Source organism: Lissotriton helveticus, chromosome 6 (assembly GCF_964261635.1).
Source record: "Lissotriton helveticus chromosome 6, aLisHel1.1, whole genome shotgun sequence".
NCBI classification, from domain to species: Eukaryota; Metazoa; Chordata; class Amphibia; order Caudata; family Salamandridae; genus Lissotriton; species Lissotriton helveticus.
In genome coordinates this window covers 384,325,571-384,348,097 of record NC_136067.1, presented here as the reverse complement: position 1 = coordinate 384,348,097, position 22,527 = coordinate 384,325,571, and the positions used below count along the sequence as shown (strand labels likewise).

The following is a 22,527-nucleotide window of genomic DNA, read 5'->3' as shown; positions in this document are numbered from 1 at the left end:
CCAAGTGTCATTGCAACAAGCACTGTAGTGTGGCGTCTTCGACCTTGTGCCGGAAGGCATTATGCCTCTGGCCCAGATCTCTGTACTGGGGTGAATGTATGACATTGTTCTGCATTCTGTCCATCAATTGTTGTTTTTGCATTTGTCACCCCGAGTGGGATGGGTATGCTCAGACGTGAGTCCCATGCCCTCCACACCACTGGAGTCAAGCTATCCAGGCTGATGAAGGCTGATAGCCAGAAACCGGTCCTTGGATGCTTGATTCCGGTCCAGGAAAGACATGGCTTGGCAGTTCGGGCTGGACTGTTCCCATGACATGAGGCACAGGGTCAAGGCTGATTTGCATATGGCCATGTCTGACCTGGGGTGGTGTGGAGTGCAAAAAAGCGATGGATTTAGGCCCAGATCTCTCTACTGGGGTGAATGTATGACATTGTTCTGCATTCTGTCCATCAATTGTTGTTTTTGCATCTGGAAATGGCTGGGCCTTCAAGGGATTCTCCTGCCGTTTAACCATCTGGCCAGATATTTGAATACCAGGGTGGACAAGCTCAGTTGTCGACCCCTAGTGGATCATGAGTGACAGTTACACCTGGAGGTGGTGCAAGGTCTCTTTAGCATATGGGGAGAACCTTGGCTTCATCTGTTCGCTGCTGCTGAGAACTATCAATGTGAGCAGTTCTGGGCTTTGGAGCTTCCTACGTGTCTCTCTCTCAGAGACGTGTTCTGCTTAGAGTGAAACTCAAGACTCCTGTATGCCTTCCCATCGAGCTCTCTTCTGCCTCTTGTTTTGAATAAGATCAGGACTGACTTGGCCTAAGTCATTCTAGTGGCTCCTGATTTGGTACAGAGATTATGTATCAAGAGCTCCTGGGCTTTAGCATCTCTCCTCTGATCAGGCTGCCTCTCCTGGAGAATATGCTGTAACAGCAACGGGGCAAACTTCTGCACACAGATCTTTGTAGTCTCCACCTTCAAGCATGGAGAATGAGCAGCGACCGCTGAATACCTCCGACATTCCTCATGAGGTGGTTGATGTCATCTTGACAGTTAGGCATCCCTAAATAAAAAATTTACATACCTGTTGTTGAGACAAATTTGTGGTTTGGTGCAGCACACACCAGATTTACCTCCTCCAGGCTAAGTTATTTGATATGCTGTTGTTTGTTTTGTTCTTGCAGGAGGCTTTGCTTTGAGCACAGTTATGGGATATCTTTTGGCCTTTTGACGTTGCTGGACCAGCCCTCATTGTTTAAATCACCGGTTGTGATGCGTTTTCTGAAAGGTCTCCAACACTTGCTTCCTCCTCCTTTTTTCGTCATACCACCATGGGACATTAACTTGGTAGTCGCATATTTGAATTGTACTCACTTTGAGCACTTCACAACTGTCCTTTGTGGCTTCTTACCCATAAGACGTTGTTACTACATGCCATAAAATCGGCACAACAAGTGAATGAGCTGAAGGCTTTTTGTGTTATACATGTAACTGTGCCACAGATGCCGAAAGGTATGTCCTGATCCACAAATACATAGGGCACAGGCTCTCAGTCACCCATACACCTATATCCCATTCATATGAACTCATGTTCATACATCCCAAAGGGCCACACTCTTACGGACACACATGGCAGCTCTGTCGTACTGCCCCAGTCAAAGTATTTGTTTCAAATCATTATATCTGGCTCGATGGACGTTAACCTTAAAGTCAATGAAGCTGGACTTGGGGATGTTTGGAAGCAATGTGCGAGTTGTTTAGCCTTCAGTAGCTCACAGTAAATTGTATCTGGCTCGATGGACGTTAACCTTAAAGTCAGTGAAGCTGGACTTGGGGATGTTTGGCAGCAATGTGCGAGTTGTATAGCGTTCAGTAGCTCACAGTTGTTTTCAGTGATCAGAAGTAGCTCTCACTTTAGAAAAGATTATAGACCCCTGGTCTGCACAGCCAAGTTAGTCAAAAGGAGCATTTCACTCACTTGGTCCTACATAACTTATTGGTTTGAGCTAAATTACAGTCCCACTTCTGATAGACACAGCTCTGGTTTCTATTCAAATGTTGAAGAATCTGTTGTTAGAAATCACTATCAAAAGATCAGGTTACTTTTGTTCCTTATTACTGTTTATGGTAGAGACTGCAGATTACTCACTGACTTTCCTATCCTTCCTATTCTGAGAATTGGGCTCCCCCATTAATAAGATCTCAAGTCTAGGAATCTGCACACTGGTCAGAATTTGTGGTTTGAGCTCTGCGCCCGGGGGTGCGTACAGCTTCAAAAGCCACTGACGTTAGCACGCAGGAGTGGCTTTTATATGGTTCCAGCAGGTCATTCCTGGTACAGAACGCAGTCAGTGCGGAGCTGCACAGCACCATCCTGCGGGGCACAGAGGGAATGCTAAAAAATAACTGAATCCAGTCTGGAACCTGTGGAATATTCAAAAGATTAGTAATCCGTGGTTAGATAGTCTCTACCAGAAAGAGCATTACACAAGGAAAGTTACATGTTCTTTGAGGGCATTTTTACTGAAATTGCATGTTTAACATTAAACTTTTACATGTTCTACTTTTAAATACCGTGCATCCTGCTTTTATGGGCAATAAAGCTAACATAGGGGTGTAGGAAAGTGCCTCTTTTACTCCAGTATTGGAACTTTCATAGATTCCCATTGCTTGTATCATTCCCAGTCATCGAGATGGGAGTCCCCGGGAAATAAAACAAATACCATAGAAATAGGTACAAAAAAATAAGGCCTAGGCCTCATCACATTTTGTAACATATCCACCTCTTTTTGTAAAAGAGACCAAATAAAATGAACAGCCAATTAGAACAGCCTCACCCCGTAGAACCTTCCTGGGAGAGCCTCAGTTTTTCTACCACACATTGTGCAAGGGAGTCTCCACTGAGCTCTGCTCAGTTTTCTTCAACTACTTTTTTACTTCAGCTCTTCACAAATTCAACATGTCAGACAAAGAGAAGAAAGCTCTTTTCAAAGCTTGTGCCACTTGCTCCAAAAAGAGACTTTATGTGGAGGACAAACATAAAGACTGTATTTATTGTTTGTATCCTGACCATAAAGCTATTGGCTGCAAAATCTGTCGGACCTTCTCCACCAAGACCTTGCGGGACCGTGTGGGACCTCTACTCTTTTGGCTTTAGAAACTAAAGTCACGGAAAGATCCTGTTTATAGTGACAGTGATGAAGCTTCATCTGCTACTTCGAGGAGATCACAATAAAGGGGTAGGTCTTCACCTTCTACTTCTTCAGACCCTCTTCGAAAGCCTTACAAAAGACCTCTGATAGGTTTGATAGGCGTAGTCCCATCAAATATCCTCACCGTGGTGTAAAGGAGAGGGAAGGACTTTCTTTAGGTGTGGCACCTGTGAAGAAGACCAACCATGTGCCTTCTGCTTCTTCTCCTTCTTGAAAGGCTAAACCTTTCAAAAAAACAGCTACTGTCCCACCTGAGGGTATCAATACTGTTAACGACGACTTCAAAAGTCTTACCAGTGTCTACTTCGGCTCCGTTGACGGGCTTGTCGACAAGAGTTTCCTCGTCTCCATCGGCTTCGTCGACGCCGGCTTTGACGACAACTCCACACACAGAGGTACCTTTCATTCTGTCATCGACGTCTACTTGGACAACTTCCACATTGACAAGGATGACGACGGTGATGGTGTCGACGGCACGTCGACAGCGATGACATCGACAGCTTCCAGCCTGATAATGACGACGGTCTCGACGACGCTCCCTGTCGACGGCGGCTATCTCCTCATCGACGGTTCAAACATCATCGGTGGCTGCTCCGTCGACAACCTCGTCGATGATGCAAAATGTGGCAATTTCTATACGGCGACGTCGCATTACTCCAGAAATGACTTCTCCAAGGAAAGTGACATCCCTGCCGCCTGCTCTCTTTTTGGAAGAGTAGTTTTCTGAGGACGATGACGGTCCTTATGGTGATGCAGCTGAGATGGGCTATCTGCATGTTAAATATCAGGACTCTAACTCTGAGGAATATTACATGGAGCAGCAACAGTATGTGCCACAATCGAAATCTCAGGAACAATATCAACAGGAGAGGGTCTATATGCCATCTTCCCTCAATACAGACCTGCAGTTCATGCTTTCGGATTACAGGAAGAGATTTCCAACACAACCCTCTGTCCAAGAAACAGTGAAAGTGCCTTCAACTCCACTTGCTCTTCCGGTTACACCTCAGCTTCCTCAAATTCAAATACCAGAGTTACCGGAACCACAGCAGAATGTGGTTACAGTCCAGGATGATGCATCCAATGAGGTTCAATGACGATTCTGGACCCTGACAGTGAAGGGGATGAGTACATCATTCCGGATCCCGCCTCTCCCATTCCAGAACTGGCGGATTCCCCTCCAGCGGCTATTGGGTGCTTTCAGGATCTAATGGAGAGAGCTTCTAAACGTTTTGATCTGCCCATTCCATCTGTGCAGTCAGAATGTTTTTTATATGACTTTAAAGAACCATACAGGCAGTCAGTTAGCTCTATCCCTATCGTGGGTCGCGTCTGGGATGAGGGACTAAAAGTTATGAAGTCGCTGGTCACAGTCATACCTGTTATTCCTCGTCTGGAAAAGAAGTACAAGCCTCCAGATGATAGCCCCGCTTGTCTTGTCACCCAGCCGAAACCGGATTCTATGATTCTCAAGCGGCCCAGAGAAAGTCTAAAAATCCGGCGGCCCCTCTTACCACACCACCTGATAAAGAGGGAAGGCGGTTGGATAATGGTAGGAAGAGGTTCTCTTCCATGTCCAGCCTCCTGGTCAGAGCAGCCAATGCCTTGGCAATTCTTGGAAGGTATGATCGCCAGATGTGGTTTGTCTCCGTATCTAGACCAGCTGCCGGAAGAAGCTAAAGCTGAAACCAAAAAGGTGCTCCAGGAGGAAGAAAGAACATCTTCCGAAATAATTGACTACGCAATGGATATTGCCACTACAGCCTTCCGTTCCCTAGCAGGGGCAGAAGTCCTTCGACGCTAAGGTTGGCTTTGTGCCACTTGTTTCCCGGCCGGAAGTCCAAAACAAGATCCTGCATCTTCCCTTTCACGGTGAAGCGCTTTTTGGGAAGCACATTGATGATGCGATGCAAGAGATAAAGAAAGACACTGAAACTGCAAAGTCCCTTGGGACTCTACAATACTGCAAGGTTCCTTTCCGTGGAGCGAGAGGTAGAGGTTTTTCCTCATACAGAGGCGGATATCAGCAGCAGCGCTAATCCTCTTACTCGCAGCCTTCTCAATCATAGCAGCCGCAGTATTCTCAATGACAGGGCCAGTCGTCTTCTTTCTCTCGATCTTAATCTAGAGGACGGCAAGGGCGACAGGGGAGGGATTCCTCTAAGCGCCAGTAGCGGCTTCCTGGCTCTTCCTACTATTCCTTTGTTCCCTGTAACACCAGTGGGGGGCAGGATATCCCAATACTTCCACAACTGGTAACTTATAACATCAGATCGGTGGGTTCTCAATATTGTTTTAACAGGCCATACTCTGGCATTTCAACATCAACCACCATCCAAAGCCCCTCGCGCCACTGAATCCAAACATCTACACCTTCTACGTCCAGAAGCCCACCAACTACTTCTCAAGGGAGCGATAGAACCGGTCCCTCTATCCCAACAGGGCAAAGGATTCTATTGCTGGTTATTTCTTGTTCAAAAGACCGTCGAAAAATGGCGCCCAATTTTAGACCTGAGGGAGCTAAACACCTATCTCATAAAACTCTCTTTTGGGATGGTCTCCTTACAGGACATTTTACAGCTCCTCAATTCAGGAGATTACATGGCCACCCTGGACCTCGAAGACGCATACTTCCATGTCCCCATCCACCCTGCCCACAGGAAGTTTTTAGGCTTTACAGTAGCTAAGAGCCACTTTCAATTCAAGGTCCTGCCTTTCGGACTCCGATCTGCTCCGCGGATTTTCCCAAAAATCCTAGCCCCGGTCGCAGCATTTCTCAGGAAACAGAAGCTCCAGGTCTTTCCTTACCTGGACGACTGGTTGGTGAAAGCTCCGGAAGAGGCTGTCGGAATATGCACACAGCTCTTTCGTCACCTGGGGCTGCAGCTAAACACGGAAAAGTAACTCCTGTGCCCGTCCAAGTTGGCCAATTTCTTGGGAGCCATTCTGGACACATCTTGCTGCAAACCGTTCCCATCAAAAGAAAGGCAGACAAAACTGATGACCTCTGCTCCTCGGTTGCAAAGAAGACGTCCACTTTCAGTTTGCCTCTACAAGTCTCTTCTGAGGTCAATCTCGTACTGCATTCCCTTGATTCCACATTGCAGGTTATAAATTCACCCCCTCCAAGAACAACTGGATTTGCAGTGGCACCAGGCAGAAGGCTCTTTCGAAGACAAGATCACAATAACTCAGCCTATTAAAGAGGCGGCCAGGTGGTGGTCAGTCAGAGACAATATCTCTCAGGGTCTCACCTTCAGGGTCACCCCAGCTCCACTAATAATAACAGCGGACGCCTCACTAGAAGGCTGGGGAGTTGTCTTACAAGACCTTCAGGTAAGCGGCCGCTGCCTGCTCCAGCATCGCCTTCTCCACATCAATCTGTTGGAACTCAGAGTGATTTGTCTAGCCTTACAGGCCTTCCTAACGCGGATTCGACGATCCACTGTCCTGGTCCGTACGGACAACACGACGGCCATGCATTATGTAAACAAGCAGGGAGGTACAAGGTCTTGTCCACTATCCAAAGAGGCTCAGGAAATTTGGGAATGGGCAATCCAAAAGGAGATATCACTCTTGGTGGAACATCTTCCAGGTGCCCTCAACAAGACAGCGGACACGCTCAGTCGCCTCAAGTCAGTGAGCCACGAGTGGGAATTTGACCAAGACACTCTGGAGTAAATTTTCAGTCTCTGGGCACTCCCCCCATAGATCTCTTTGCCACCCCAGAGAACAAGAAATGCTGACTCAGGGATCTTTATCTGGGATCATTGGGGAATGCGCTTTCGATGGCCTGGTCTTTGTTTACACTTTTTCTCTGATCCCACTAATTCTCAGACTTCTCAGGAAGCTCAAGGCGGAACCCTGCAGGATGATTCCTTTAACACTCCGTCCATCATATCCTTTGGTTTTTCTTTGTTCGCCATAAGTTGGCAGGGTATGCTCAGACGTGAGTCCCTTGCTCACTTTGCCACTGGATTCAAGCAAGCCGGGCTGAAGACGGCTGAAATGCCAAAAACCGGTCCTCGGTAGCTTGTTTCCGGTCCAGGGAAGGCATGGCTTAGCAGTTCGGGCTGGACTGTTCCCATGAGGCACAGGGTCAGACTGATTTGCATTTGGCCATGTCTGAACTGGGGTGGCAGAGTGGGCTAAAGAACGGTGATGGATTAAACCCAGATCAGTTGACTGGGGGTGAGTGCTTGTATTGTCAACGCTCCGTCCATCATTTCCTTTGGTTTTTCTTTGTTCGCCATAAGTTGGCAGGGTATGCTCAGGCGTGAGTCCCTTGCTCACTTTGCCAATGGATTCAAGCAAGCCGGGCTGAAGACGGCTGAAATGCCAGAAACCGCTACTCGGTAGCTTGTTTCCGGTCCAGGGAAGGCATGGCTTGGCAGTTCGGGCTGGACTGTTCCCATGAGACACAGGGTCAGACTGATTTGCATATGGCCATGTCTGAACTGGGGTGGCAGAGTGGGCTAAAGAACGGTGATGGATTAAACCCAGATCAGTTGACTGGGGGTGAGTGCTTGTATTGTCAGCGCTCCGTCCATCATTTCCTTTGGTTTTTCTTTGTTCGCCATAAGTTGGCAGGGTATGCTCAGACGTAAGTCCCTTGCTCACTTTGCCACTGGATTCGAGCAAGCCGGGCTGAAGACGGCTGAAATGCCAGAAACCGGTCCTCGGTAGCTTGTTTCCGGTCCAGGGAAGGTATGGCTTGGCAGTTAGGGCTGGACTGTTCCCAGGAGGCGCAGAGTCAGACTGATTTGCATATGGCCATGTCTGAACTGGGGTGGCAGAGTGGGCTAAAGAACGGTGATGGATTAAACCCAGATCAGTTGACTGGGGGTGAGTGCTTGTATTGTCAAAGCTCCGTCCATCATTTCCTTTGGTTAATCTATGAAAGTTACCAATACTGGAGAACCAAAGTTACAGATAAGTAACTTGTTTTCTTTGTCATGGTCACCTCCACCTTTTGCCACTGGTACTGATTTTTTTTGACTGATACGCACTGGGTCTCTGGTAACCAGGCACCGGTGCTCTTTCGGTAATCTGGAAAGGGGCTAATGCTCAAAATGGCATATTGAAAATTGCACTTGTAATGGCACCTCGAAAGGAGACAGTAGAGCCTTTTTTGATCTTTGTCTCATCTATATATACCCGCCAACCAGGCGCGTGTGTGCCAGCTTTTTTCAGCCAAGTTGCACTATTGCATTAAAGAAGTGACCGCAGATGCTTGTGTGGCCCCTTCTGTAATACTGATAGCAATGTTGCACATGTAGCACCAGTGCTATCCAGAGAGAGCATTCCATCGTTTTCATGGCCATGCAAATGAGGGAATCGCTTTGCCGTATTACTATATCTGAAAGAAACATGTTAGTTAGATTCCTTACCTTGGAATATCCCCAGGCGTCAGACTGGATCCGGAAAGTTTTCGTCAGCAGTACCCCGGCGCGTCAGTAGGCGTCGTCAGCGGCTCCGCGTCCCTCGTTGGCATCGTGATCGCCGGGATGAAGTTGTCGGAGTACTTAGACGCCGCACTCGCGCGCTGACGTCAGTTCTGTACATAGGTTTCCGCGCCAGGACGCAGAGCCATGCAAGAAACCGACACTGGTGCCATGAAACTAGGGCCCTCAAAGGGAGATACCTTAACCCTAGATATCAAATCGCCGAACAGGGAGGATGGGTGGGGCGGTAAGGAATCTAACTAACTAATGTTTCTTACAGATATATCGTTACCGATGGTAAGTAACTTGTTCATCTGAAAGAAACGCGTTAGTTATATTCCTTACCTTAGAATAGATACCATAGCAATACCAACCCGGAGGTGGGTCTGAGAACTAAGATCATACCAGGAAGTCCTGGAGAATGGAACGGCCGAAAAAGCCATCTCTCCAGACTTGGCTGTCCAGGCAGTAGTGCTCTCAAACGTGTGCAGCGAAGCCCACGTAGCTGCCTGACAGATGTCCTGCAAGGGGACTCCCCAACCCAGGGCAGTAGTAGCCACCGTGGCCCGAGTGGAATGGGCGCGCAGCCCCACAGGAGGCTCCTTTTTCGCCAAGGAATAACAGACTAGATGCACAAAACGACCCACCGAGAGATGGTCCGCTTGTGCACCGCCTGTCCGTTCTTAACACCCACGTAAACAACAAAGAGCTGGTCGTGCACCTGGACCTGGCGTATGCGGTCTAGATAAAAGGAGAGCGCACGTTTTGGGTCCAGACGGTGGAGCCTCTCTTCCTCTTTCGAGGGATGCAGAGGCGGAAAGGCGGAAGTACGCCTTGAGGTCCCTAGAGGGATGGATTCTTTCACAACAATTGCACCTCTGTATTTCTTCCTTCAATATTAGTGCGTTGCTGTTCATCCATGAGGCTACATGAGTCAAACAGGAGTTCAGTGGCTCCTGAATCTGGATCCTGTGCTGATGATAAAGAAAAGATGATCTAGGTACAATCGGCATAGGAGAACACAGTTAACTCGGAACATTTCACCAGGTTGGCCAATGGGCAGACATTGATGTTGAAAAGTGCTGGACTGACCTGATCACTGCAGGACCCTGGAGGTCAGAGCATGGTGTTTAGATGAGGCGTGGCCCGAGAAGACCTGAAAAGTTCGGTCCTTTAGATAAGAGGACAGCCAGGCAAGTGACGTACCTTGAAGCCCCAGCTGTGCCAATCTTACCAGAAGCATATCATGAAACACCGTATAGAAAGGAGCGCTTAGATCGATTAAATTCAGCGCTGCTGTCTCACCCTCATCTAGGATCCATCTATGGCCTGTGTCATAATTCTGTGATCCCGAGGAGGGCGGCCTCAGTGCTATGCCCAGCTCTGAACCAGACTGGAAGTCATGCAAGAGTCTTTAGGACTCCATGTAGGTGGAGAGTTGTTTACAGACAGGATTTTCCAAAATTTAGGGCAGAATGGGAAGCAGAGAGATATGTCTATAATTGGACCAGCTGGAAGGGTCCACAGTAGGTTTCTTAAGAAGGGGGAGGACTATGGCGTGCTTCCAGGGCTGAGGGATGACTCCCTCCATTCAGATGCGGACAGGCGCAGAAGGGCTTGCTTTTGGTGGGCTTTTGGCGCACCTGATGCATGCCAGGTGTGCGTCCGCAGTGGCCATGCCTAAATAGGGGGAGATGACCCAAAACCGAACCCACTAACAGAACCGCAAAATACGCTCCCCAAGATGGCTGCTGTATTATACACGAGCCGGCACTTAAAAACATGCACCTGCTTCGTTCAAAATGCTCAATTTATAACCTTCTCTCCAACGATCATCTATAGAGGAGAGTAAGTTGTTGAGCAGCATTTTGCGTCCACACTATGGACAACGTAGAAACAAGTCTGAATGGCATGCAAATGTTGCTTGCTTCTTCTTTCCAAATCTGTTCTGGGCGTGGGCGTATGGCCTTGCAATTTTAATCACTTACATATAGTTTGCTTGACCGCAGAGTGGAAGATTACTCTCTGCTGCATTTCTGTTATTTTTGTTAGCACGACTAATGCCAACCAGCTTGTAAAAAAGAAAAATACGGCGATCTTGCACACTCTGTTAGTCGTTGCTACCTTTCAATAAAAGTAGCTCCCTAGGCCCTAATACATTTAATTGAGCCGATATTACAAATAGCTTTCTAATATGACATAGTGCAGTACTCTCTACAATAGCTACGTCAGTACTCAAAATTAAAAAACTACAAACGTTTAAATAAATGTACATATTTTGACTGGACATTGTGTTCTTATGGTCCTACCTGTGACGTCTGTTTCCTGTCTATTGTTTTCCTTTGCATTGTAGTGAAATATGTAATGTATGTTTGCTTTTGTTATGAAACTTCTTTTTTTTTTTTTTTTCTTTTTTTAATAGCGGCAACCTTGATAAGCAGACTGCTAAAGGTAGTACAGCGTTGCACTATTGTTGCTTAACAGACAATACTGAGTGCCTCAAATTGCTTCTAAGAGGAAAGGCTTCTATCGAAATAGGTAAGATTACCAAGAGTTCTATACATATCAATGAACATTTCCTAGCATTAATTGCCATGTGGTACAACTATGTTGCTAATTTGAATATTGAAGCATCCTCTGTATCTCTAAATGGCACCAGCTACTGATACATCAGTTCCATCATACTGGAAGTAACTCAGAAGGTCCATAATGGTATTATTGGCTCTTGGGACTTCTTCTTTTTTGGGTTAGTCACAGATATCAGGATTTATGAGGAACCGTAGAACACGTGCACTTGCATCATGTACTTTTTGAACCACGTTTTCAGAACCTGTGAATAATTTTTTGTCACCTTTCAATCCTCTTGCTCTAAGCTTTGCTTGGAATGTAGATGGCAAATGTGAGTTTCTGAAGCACATTCTTTATGTACATTGTGGCTCTTGAGCATCCATGCCTTCCTGTACTCAAACGCAGTCAGGAAGATGCTTCCCTGGTCCTCAGTAATTAGTGGTTCATATTCAAGAAGTGTGTTGTAGTCAGAAGCTAGCTTCTCCACACAGGAGTATAACGCCACACAGATAGGATATATGTTCTTTATTTAATGTTAAGCCCTTGATATACTACCAGCGTCTGGTATCTTCTTGCAGGACTTCAGCCTCCTTCCATCTGAACTGCCAGGCTACAACCAGCACTCAGAACTAAGAGTCCACAGCATTATCACATTCTCATTACATCCACACTCAACATTGCACAGCAAGCCTACTCAGACCATGCATATACAGCCACGTCAAGTCACTATATCATTGACCTTTCTTCTATGTAAGACAACCCAGTCATGCCGCCTTCATCATTCTCTTCGTTACACAGTGTTCAGGTGTCGGACACAACAGATATTCAGAAACAAAAAGGCAAACTTGCACCCACAGAAGTGCAGCCCAGCGCTTGCAAGGAGTTTACCATCTAGTCAAACTTGGTGGCCAAACCAACGTGACAAAGTGCCAGACTGAAGAAAGCAGATATATCTGAACCCAGCGCAATGCCATCTGAATGCTGTACAACCACCATATGCAACTTTTCCTGTACGCAATGATGACGGCTCTCAGTGCGCATAGACTAAAACCTTCTGCAAAGTAAACTACTGAGTGTTGTTTTGACCTCCCATTTCTAAAACCATTCTGTGTCTGCACACAAGGTCAACAATCTAAAATGACACGGTACGGAAGCACCCACATACCACACCTACACACTTTGAAACCCAGAACATATTCGTGTCAAATCATCCCATTCATACACAGTGATGACTAACCCCAGTACAAGCAAACTGAAATAAACCCACCAGTACACAAACAAGACAATCACCAATGTAATGTGCCTCCAGAACCATGCACCTGTTAAATCATCACATTTGTACAAAGTGGGGCCCATGTAGGTGAAACAACACATCTCACACTAAGTTACTCATCCTCAGTCCTATGAGCTTGGTGAATCTTAACCTCATACACGGTTGCAACTGCTACCTGAGGACATTAAGGTGGAGCATGTGATTAACATTGACAACACCATAGGGTATTAACCTTCTAAAATCTTCCTTATGCGAAAGGGTACTGTTCTTTCCCTCATTCATAACCCCAAAATACACACCGTGCAACAGAGTACTGCTCCTCTGCACATTAGCAAGAGCAGAAACCAGTGTACTTGTTGCAACATGGTACTCCCGTTTCCCACATTTACACATCAGAACATTCTTTTTCAGTGTGTGGCTTCAAAACAGTACGTACAAGGGTAAAAAACTGTTGTTCTCCTAGCTGTTTATCTGACTCCCACAACGAGGCAGAGTCTACTAGGCATACAAACACCATTCGCCCATCACCTACATGGGGTACTCTCAACTTTGTGATATTGCATTCAGGCTTTATCTTCAAACCACATATAGTTAATCAAATACAGAAATTCAGAAAATAATCAAAAAGTAAAATTTAGTTTAAATTACACACCCACCACAATGAACAAGTGGTTACTGTCTTTTGTTCTCCCGCACTGCTAGGCAAGAGTGAATCATGTGAACCCTGAACATCTTATACGCACATTGCAGAACATAAGAATTTAGGAACATGGCAAGCTACAAACCAAAAAGCATGCAAATTACTCCACATACTGTGGGGTAATGTAAAACTGCAAACATAAAAATATGCAACACTCAAAGGAATAAAAACTGGAGAAGTGACCCCCTCTCTGACATAAATGTCTTTTACATACACATTAAAATACTCCGCGTTTCCCAGAGGGAAAAAAGAGTTCCCCAGAATTTAAGTGTATCAAATCCGAGATCTTCTGCATTATATTTAATCTCTTGATGTGTTGCTGTGTTAATTGCCATCTACCTTATTTGTGTTACTTAATGACATCCAGCAGAAAATACCCAAATCCCTTCCTATTTTTTATAGTTATACATTGTGTTTTCATTCATTTCCACTACATGTCTAAGGAAGTGCTTTGTGTATATATTTTTTTTCATTGCTGGGCGGGCATGGGTTACATATATCAGTATAGCATGCTGCATTTGTCCTTGTTACTCCACATGTGAGGTGGGCACTATAAAGGTGCCACATGCAATCTCATGAAAATGTTTCCTTCTGCAGTTTTACATCCCCATAGAGCATGCTATCTCATAAAGCCTCTCCTCTTTCCTTAAACCCCTGCATGGAATATTGGGCCTGACTTTGAACTACCAATTGGGGTCTCTTCTTCCTTTTAATAGAATGACCTTCTCCTATCCTTCCCCTTCTTGCTTTACTCTCTCTGATTGAATCCTAATTTAAGCCTCACACATATCTGCTTTACTCCCTATTATTGCATTTCTGAAAATTACCCAAATCTCACCTCATAAATCACAACATCTCCTTTAAAATCATATCTCTACACCTTAACAATAATCTCCTCAAGCCTACTAATTAATCTGACTAGCCATTTGCATGAACTCACACTACTGTCACATATAACTCCTGTTTAATTTAATCTACCAACAAAGAAGTTGGAGTAAATGCAAGAAATAGTTTTATTGAGAGCACAAGACTAATCTAAATAACCAACAATAACCAATAGGTTCTGAAGTAGAGTGATACCCACAGTAAAGTGCTTAAACTCCTTATGACGTAAATTAAGCGCTACATAAATTCAATTACAGTGCAATACAATACAAAATGCAGTCCTCCTTTACTTTCTGCCACCTAGAAAGAAGAAGTACTTTCTTTCTAGGCATTTCCATTTTGTCTTGTGGTATTAATCCTTCTTTCATTGCCATTTTTCTTGGTGGCACAAGGAAACCCCTTCTGACCCTTCAGCCAGAACAGCGATCCTGACACAAAATCCTCCTACATTATATCAGAAACCAGCCATAAAGTGAGATGCTCCAAAGTCTTTTCTTCTTGTCAAAATCGGAGACTTTCAAATAGGCTGTGCATAATGTTGCCCCAGGGAACTGACAGTCTAGGTTTGTGACTACACATTACCAGGTTAAAGGACACTGCAGGGGTATGTTACACAGCCCCATCTGCCCTACATAGGGGCCCATGTTTACCAGCCCTGGCACATTACTCCCACTTAGAAAGAAAACACAATACACAACACCTGTCTTTATGTATGTATTTATTTTCTTTTTCTTTTCATGATTGACATCATTTTACATCCGAGCCTTTAAAATGTTTATTTTATTTTCTTTCATAATTAATGGCCCTTACATCAGAGACTTTCAACTTTGACAGTGCATGATGATACTGGCTCCCTGTCTATCATCGCTAAAAACATTACTCACTCATAGAAAGAAAGAAGTGACAATTGGACAACCAGAGTTTTTATTTATTTCCCTTATTTTCCTTTGCACAACTGGCATCATTTTATATCAGAGACCTTAAAATATGTATTTATTTATTTTTTCCTTTTCATAACAGGAATCATTTTACACCAGGCACTTTAAAACTTAGGCTGTGCAAAATATTGCACAGGCACCCTAGCAGTCTGGGGCTGATGCAGGACAGTCCACCATGTTACAGAACACTGCCTGGACATGCTGCCAACCCCCTGCTGTTGCTTTACAAGATGACCATGTTTATCAGCCCAAATACATTACCACATATGTAAAAGAAATCACAATTGCATAACCCTTGTCTTTATTTATTTATTTATGTTTTTTAAATTTTATTTTCATAACTGCTCTCATTTCACAGTACATCCTTTTTAAAATTAGGCGGCAGAATTACTGCCGCAGCAAACCAATGGTCTAGCTTCCCGCCTCTTTTAGGACCAATGGCTTTCCGGCCCTCTGCTGACTATGGCACACCCCCACGCCTCAGGCCACCATTCAGGAACGCCATCGCCATCAGACACGCCTCCTAGGGGGCTGGCCTATCTCCCAAAAAAGATCCTGCAACACTCTAGGGCTCCCATTCCACAGATGGACCTCGCCGCTGCTCATGCAACACCCGCCTGCAACCGCACCTACCCGCTGAACATGCCCAGACATGTCTCTGCATGCCCAGACATGTCTCTGCATGCCCAGCAAACATGGCGCACACAGGTAAGTCTTTGCTCATCCATCCCACAACCCTAAACACCCCAGTAGGCCCCACTGGCTGCCTTGCCGCTAGCCCTAGCCTCCCCGCACCACCACTCTACACCATTGACACATAACCATTAATTCCCGTGTGAAGGGCACTCACACACATTACACCTGTCCCACTTCCTGGCTTGCCCCACAGGTGCTGGACTTCCGGCCATGGACTTCCAACCCTGGACTTCCGACCCTGGACTTCCGACCCTGGACTTCCGACCCTGGACTTCCGGCTCAGGACTTCCGGCCCTGGACTTCCGGCTCAGGACTTCCGGCCCCGGACTTCCAGGGGAGGGACTTCCGGGGGCGGGACTTCCGGGGCGGGACTTCCGGCTCCTACGTCACTTCCGGGGGCGTTCCCACCTGTCAAAAAATGAATGGTGATGAAAGGTATCATCTTAGACTACTTCCTTTTGTGAGTTATCCAGCGTCCTATAAAAGCATAATTCAACAACTTCTTGTAAAATGTTCAGCCAACCTCTGTTCTCTGCCCACCTTCCTTGCTGAGCTACTCCTGTTCAACTAGCTGGGCAAGAGGAACCCAGTGAAAGAAAAAACAAAAAACAAGTGTAAACATTGCTTCTAGCTTTTGCTTCTGACCGATACTTCTAAGTCCAGATTACTCACCTTGTGAATATTCCCTAGGCATCATAAGAGATCTAGAAACTGTAATGCATTACTCAGGCACACTGGTAGGTGGCGTTGTGTAGCTCTGCACCAACGCTGTTCAGCTCCGGAAGCAACGAGCTGAGCTGCAAATAAGCGCATGCTTTCCATGCCTTCACTCATGAATCTGGAACTTCTACTTGGTTTCCAAGACCTGTTTCTCGTCAAAATAAATTCAAGTGCGCAAGGGAAGATGTCAGTCCCCCCTCCACCCTCCCCCACAAGCCAACAGGGTTCAAACTAGCTTAAAGAGGATAAACTGAGCAGGGCTCAGGGAGTCTCCCTTCATATGATGTGTGATCAGAAAGAGGTATTGTGCTCCTTGAGGGGTAGGGTGCTTCAGGAGCTGCGTCCTTTATTGCTGAAGTTTAGTTATTTTTAAAATGTTGTGAATTGGTTAACAATGTCACTCATTTAAGCTTTGTTGTACAGTGCTTTCCTTGGTACTGCTTGTTAAAACTACTGTGGGATTCCCACCCCAAGAATGGTTAAGATTCAAGCATGTGAATCTATGAATGATGCAATACTGGAGAATTGTAAAAATTAGTCCCTACCACTTAAGAATGGGAAAGTGACAGCATTAAATGGATCGCCTGCTGGTTGCATAACTGCCGGAGCCAGGTTTGGCCTCAATCAAGTTTGGGGTGGTTTCTGCTTGGAGTGAGATAGCATAATGGGCTGCAAATCCTTCTCCAGCATTGGTATTGATGCAAAAGGAACCCACTTGGGATGGTGCCAGTAACAAATCTGCACTGGAGTCGGTGCTGAACGTTAGAAGGGCACTGACTTCCTGAGCATGAACCCGCAGTGGAAGTCTGACTCGGGACCATTGAGGATCCTTGACTCCAAAAACATCCCCTCTACTATTTAGAATGTTTATTCTGATTATGGCGAATCTGAACATGATGAGATAACCCCGGATCAACCAGCTCACACTGGAGCGGAATTGTATGAGTATGTGGCACCACTGTCAGCCCCTCGTACTCCACTGGCTGCTGGCTTTTTACCAAATGATATTGGAGAGTTCCACACTCTTTTGGCAATAACTTCCAAGAGATTTGATCTTCCATTTCCCATTAAGCAAACTTGCTCTATAATGTCCAGGAGCCGCTACATAAGTCTGTTAAAGTAATATCTATAATTGACCACTTATGTTAAGAGGGCTTGAAAGTGATGTAGAATACAGCCACGCTTTAATGAGAAGTACAAGGCCCCAAGCGATTCTTTTCAGGCGCCCATGTCCGAACTCTGTGGTTTTGCAGGCTGATCTGAAGCATTCTAGAAATCCTTCCACACCTTGTTCCACTCCACCTGACAAGGAAAACAGATGCCTGGATAATGTAGGCGAAAGGTTTTCTGCGATGGCAGCTACCATTATTATTTATCTGATTCTCTAGCCATATTAGGAAGGTAAGACAGGTACGATGTATGATGTGATCCGATCTTGTAGCTTATTTGGAGTTTCTACCAGATGCAAGAAAAATGAAGAAAGGGCAATTATACAACAGGGCAAAAGAACATCCTGCGATATCATTGACACAGCCATGGATGTTTCGTCCTCTGGCTTTCATCAGCTTGCTGCCACGACCATCTAGAGAAGGCAAGAATGGCTTAAGGCATCATCCTTTTAACCTGAGATTCTGGCTAAAATATTGGACGTGCCCTACAAAAGGGAGGTCCAATTTGGAAAAGTTATTTGGTGCTCCTCAGTCTATAAAGGGGGATACAGAGACGGCATGGTCTTTAGGGTTTTTGCAGCAGTGCAGATTCCAAGCCTTTTATGGTACTAGAGGAAGGGGGCAGTTATATTACAGAGGAAACATTCAGTTTTACAGGTACCAGCCTTACCTCCAGCACCACCATGTTTATTGCCAGCCGTACTCCGAACAGCAGTACAGACCAACACTGACTGCAGCTTATCCAAGTCAGCTACACATAGGAGATCATCATCTCTCAACAGTGGACTAGACTCATCCATGCATCAATGATGCCTTTTAGGCAATGGTCATCTTTGCTTCCCTACGACAGGTGGGCAGAAGACTCTGCAATTACTGAAACAACTGAAAATCTTTTACAACAGATCAATGGGTGCTGCATCTAATTCATCATGGCCACACTATAGAATTTGTTCAGAAACCTCAAAATCCACCTCGCAGGTCACATCAAAATCTCATTCTGTTAAAATTTGAGTTCCTCTCCTCCAGAAAGAAGCCATGGAAATGTGTTCACACTCATCGGAACACAAGGTTTCTATTCCAGTTTTCATCCTTATCAAGTAAAAGTTGGGCAATAGCGGCAGATACTCGATTTATGGCAGCTAAAGAAATTCTTGAAATTTCAAATGGTTATGCCGCAGGAAATTCTCCAATTATTAAACCAAAGAGACTTTATGGTATCCCTAGATCGCAAGAATTCTTATTTTCATATCCCCATTTATCTAAAACATGGAAAATATTTAAGGTTTGAGGTGGCCAGATGCCATTGCCAATTCAAAGCTCTACTTTATCTCAAGCTCGCTCCTTGAGCATTTACCAGGTACAGGGCCCCAGTTGTGGCTTACCTGAAAAGAAACTGGATTCAGATTTTCCCACACCTGGAAGACTGACTTATAAAAGGTCCTTTGTATCTTAGTGCAAAGGAATCCACAATAGCCTGCCTTCAAGTGTTTAAAAACCTAGGTTTGATGCTAAACAGGGAAAATCTTGCCTTCAGACCAGCAGAAAAATAACTTTTCCTGGGGCTCTTTTTGGGTACAATCTCATGCAAAGCTTTCCCTACAAAAGAAACCATGCTGAGACTAAATGATGTTGCCACTTCCTGTTCGACAAAAAAGTCTGTGTTCAGTTCATCTATTCAAATAGTTTCTGGATATGTCCTCTTTCATTCCTCTAATTCCACATTGTCACTTACACAACACCATTTCAGGAAGAGATAGACAGAGTGGACTTAAAGCCAATGAAATTTTTAAAACATCGATCAGTTCATTCCCAGACTAAGACTTACTATGCTTTGGTGAATGCAGGAAGACAATACATTGTTAGGCCTAACATTCCGAAACCCACAGCCTTAATTCCTGATGACTACAGATGCATCCCTAGAAGGATGGCAAGCACATTGGCAGATGTTAGAAGTCAACGGCTGGTGGTAGTTGGAAGAATCCAAAGTGCACATCAATCTGCTAGTGTCAAGGGCAGTTGTCCAAGAACTTCAGTGATTTTACTGAGAATAAAACATTCAACAATGCTAGTTCTTACAGATAAATGACAGCACAGTATACCACCTGAAGAAGTATGGAGGAACATTTCATACGATGCTAGTTCTTACAGATAAATGACCACAAAGTATACTATCTGAACAAGTAAGGAGGGACAAAGTTACACCTCTTTTCCATGGATGCCCAAAATATATGATAATGGATTCTGCAACACGGCATTACTTAAAAAGTGGATCGTGTTCCCGAAATTAAAAAATCAATGGTCATACACTCTTAGCAGAACATTAAGAGAGTGCCACGAGTGGGAATTAGATCAGAGTCCACTAACCAACTGTAGGAAACTGGAATTTTATTGCATTTGTCCCTCCACTTTTTGCTCCCTTTTTAGGTCTCACCTACGCAGCGTGCAAGCGCTGGTTAGGAGGGGACCTTTAGCCATTGCTCAGGACTTTTGCCTAAAAGCGTGCATGTTTTAGATTTGTCTCTATTGCGACTCGTGCACGTTTGGCGTTTCCCTTGCTGGAGCGAGTAGCGGCGCCATCAGGAGCGAGATGAGGCGCCATCTGTTAGCAATTATTGCGCACACTCCTGCAAGGAAAATGATGCGCATCGCTACTCGCCTACAGATTGTCCAGATGTAATTCCCACAGGAGCAATTATGCATCATTCATACTTTAAGCAGGTACGTTGGAGGCTTTATATTCACGTTGGGTGTTGCTCTGTCTAGAATTATGCTGTTTTCTGATGCTAACTGCATTAAACAAATGCATTTACCCTAACATGAAGCGCGCTCTGCGCAACATTTAAATTGCAGTGATGTAACTGGCCATCTGGGTGGCTGGGTCGCATCAGTATACTAACTTCTTTCGAGCAAGGCGGTTGCTAATACTAGGATCACTTTAAGTTGCTCGGTGAACTTCTGTCGTGCCAGTTGAGGCTTGCCGAAACTTTCAAATGGTCGCTGTTCTAATGACATAGATTTGCTATGCTATTTCGGCGAAGAAGTGATGTTTTATTGTTGGTCTAATGTCGACGCAATGACACTGACCATACCCCCTGGAGTGCTTCTGCCCACCACAACCCCATGTATTTCATTGTAGGTCAAGGTATTTCTGCCAATGGTGGGTGGCGAAGCTGAACTCAGAACAGCGCTGACTTTAGCCCACTCAACTGTGTATCTGCATTTCTGAAACCCAAAATGGTTGTAATGGCGCCCTCTTGTGGACAGTAGAACAAATGCACATGACTAGCATTGGTGCTTCCTGCAGTTACACGAGGTCTGTCAGTGGCTTAATTTGTTTCTTAGCATCCGTTTATGCCACTGCATCTCGAGGAATCGATTTTCCTTTGCACCCATCCAAATTTGGGTACCTTGTAACCTTTTCCGCTTCCCTTTTCCCTAACCAGATTCCTTGCTAGAGCTGCCTCAAATAAGGCGTTATTACAATGAAAAAATAATAAAACATGCCTCGCTTATTATGACTGTTGTTGAATGCCCCCACACACACATCCCACATGCACTTACTCATTCATAATTCCCTGCTCTTTCACAAATTACTCCAATGTGTATTTAGCCACAGATTCGTATTGGGACGTTTAGGTGAGTAAGCCGGTACTTTATTTTGCAAGACACTGGTGAAACCTTATGTCCTTTGAATGCACTCCATTAGACTGCGACCTCCGGGGGGGCGCCATCTAACTACCGTGCATTGTGCCTTTGTTAAAGCTAGAGCTCTTGGCATTCAAAATCATAATGTTTTTTACTTTAGCAATGGCAATAGCGCTATGCAAATATAATGACTCCACTGCAAATAAAAAAAAGTATGTAAAAAACATTGCCTTTTTCAATGCCAACAGCTGTAACATTAACAAATGTGAGACCTATTGGATTGCAAATACTTGTTTACTACTAGATGCTGGTTTTCAACTCTGACAGTACACTGAGGCCTGCTTACCAGGCTCCAGCACCAGTGTTCTTTCCCTAAAACAAACCACATGTACAAATGTGAACCAGTTGACAAGGACTGTAGCACCGCTGTAAGTCCCTTGTAAATAGTACCCTAGGTACCTAGGGCATGGGTACTATAGAGGGTCCACAAGGCTGCAGCATGTAGTGTTCCACCCTAAGGGGCCCACACTCAAAACCATCCAGACTGCCATTGCAGGATTCGTGAAATGGTGCAAACATGGTGAAAACACAAAATGGCACACTCCCTATGTGCAATGCATGCAGACACTGCATGCAACCTATGTAAGTCACTCCTACAGCAGGCCTTAAAGCAGGGTGCATTATATTGCATGTAAAGGCCCATGTCCGTGAATAGATATGCCCCTTTGATGTCTAGTTCCGTTGCTAGATATTACAAGTAGTCAGGTAGCTCTTTTGATTATGTGTTCCTGGGCACTGTTCATTATGAGTTACCTAGCTACATAATGGCTTTCCTGAAAATAATGGTGTTTGGCATCAAACACCTCATCTTGCCAGATCCATACTGATGCCAATATTGGATTTGTCCTGACATGCACCCAAAGGGCACCTTAAAGGTGCCCCCTGCAACCTACTAGTCTTAGTGTGCTGGCTGACTGGTATCATACGGCCTGCCACCACAGGCAAGTTTCTGACCCCTCTGCAGATGTGAACCCGCAGTCTCTGAGGTCAGAAACCATGCCTGCCCCGGAGGAAGGTGTTCACACCTCCTCCAGCAGGAGTACTAGTATTTTAGCACATCGAGGCAAGAGGTTTCAAAGCCTCTTCCGCCCTTGATGCGCAAAACCAGCTTCTCCGCATACCTGGGAATGCCTCCCTCTACTCTGAGGCCCATTTGGCACCAGGTCAAGTGGGACAATTAGCAAGTCAGAAGGCGTGTCACGCTTACAGGCTGGGCATAC

At 45.3% G+C, this 22,527-nt stretch overlaps 1 protein-coding gene across 4 annotated transcripts in view; it reads left to right on the top strand.

The window, feature by feature from the left end:
* Positions 1-22,527, top strand: part of ASAP2 (ArfGAP with SH3 domain, ankyrin repeat and PH domain 2) — a 1,060,322-nt gene that overhangs the window by 712,194 nt on the left and 325,601 nt on the right. For all 4 annotated transcript variants that reach the window (XM_078647831.1, XM_078647829.1, XM_078647830.1 and 1 more), the window contains exon 19: positions 11,076-11,191. In XM_078647831.1, the coding sequence (XP_078503957.1) occupies positions 11,076-11,191 (116 nt within the window). The remainder of the gene's footprint in view (positions 1-11,075; positions 11,192-22,527) is intronic.